The sequence below is a fragment of the Phalaenopsis equestris genome, unplaced genomic scaffold (assembly GCF_001263595.1).
Source record: "Phalaenopsis equestris unplaced genomic scaffold, ASM126359v1 Scaffold000002, whole genome shotgun sequence".
In the NCBI taxonomy this organism is placed as follows: Eukaryota; Viridiplantae; Streptophyta; class Magnoliopsida; order Asparagales; family Orchidaceae; genus Phalaenopsis; species Phalaenopsis equestris.
In genome coordinates, this window is record NW_018164444.1 from 76440096 (window position 1) to 76441332 (window position 1237).

Consider the following 1237-nt stretch of genomic DNA (forward strand, 5'->3'; position numbering starts at 1 on the left):
GAGCTAATAGGATATAATCATTTATATGATCAAAATTAAATTAAGTACTCACCTGCACGCAGTCCACTTGTAAGCTATTCCGGTAACGTTGGCATGCATGGCTTCCTGCACCTCACGTCTATTATAATACCTTTCAGCATACATCTCAGTGCAGGGATCATACCCCCTCCGTCTTAGCAAGCGGTTACCAAGAAACAATAATCCACTCCTCCCCAGCCTGGTCGGCATCCTCCGGCTGGCGGCGAAGGAAGAATTTTCCGGCGAGGTGGCGGTGGCTGCAGGGCAAGAAGGGGTATAGATACTGTACTGATCAATATCGCCAAACTCATGGTTCATGGCGTAGGAGATGGAGCTATCGCATGGCGAGGAAGTGGAAGGAGAAGAGAAGTTGCAGGAGGAGATAATGGAGTGGTAGGTTCGGTCGGAGATCATGGAGTGAGTCCACCAGTAGGTGACGGTGCCGAAGCTGTCGTAGTTGTTGTCTGTGACGGCGTTTCCCACCTGTAAATGCCGGGGATCCCATCGCCCCGGAGAGGTGAGTGATGATGATTATATCTTAGTTTCTCTGTATTAATTGCAACTATGCTGATAGCACATGGATGTGATTGTTCAAAAATAATATTAAGTGTGAAGTATGCATATGATTGCCATGACTTTGTACAACAGTAAACAAATTTATGGTACAAGGAGTTTGCATGCGAACCAACTTCATACCAAATATCATTACAATGGTTCAAGCCTATAGCTTAAAAAACAGTTAGGGGCACGTCACATATAAAAAATATCACTATTTTAAATAAATCTTTTCATGCATGCATATATTGTGTGTATATGTAAGAATAAAAATTTAGATATTACATATATAAATACATATGAAATAAGTGGTATGTATGTAAATCTTCCAAAAGTTACTTCTATTGCAATTTGCATCGTATACATAAGCTCTTGTTTGGCTTTTTAGTTGGCTCCTAGTTTTAATTTTATCATGCATTTATCTTTTGGAGATATTAATACATTATCTCAGTACTTAAAATGACTAATTCTTGCTTAACTATATATATATATAGATAGATAATGTATGATTGTTTCTAAATAAATGCTATAAAATAATATAAAAATTTACATTCATACCAGACAATTTTTGTCAATTTATATATTTAGCACTTAAAATTTGATATTTATATTTATCACACTTTAGTGTCATAAATATATGCATATATATATATATATATATATA

The 1237-nt window shown here is 36.3% G+C and overlaps 1 protein-coding gene across 1 annotated transcript in view; it reads right to left on the reverse strand.

Annotated features, from left to right (window-relative positions):
* The window catches only part of LOC110021544 (serine carboxypeptidase 24), a 36102-nt gene that overhangs the window by 12446 nt on the left and 22419 nt on the right, over positions 1-1237 (reverse strand). Inside the window, exon 6 of the mRNA XM_020720085.1 lies at positions 53-501. Within this exon, the coding sequence (XP_020575744.1) occupies positions 53-501 (449 nt within the window). The remainder of the gene's footprint in view (positions 1-52; positions 502-1237) is intronic.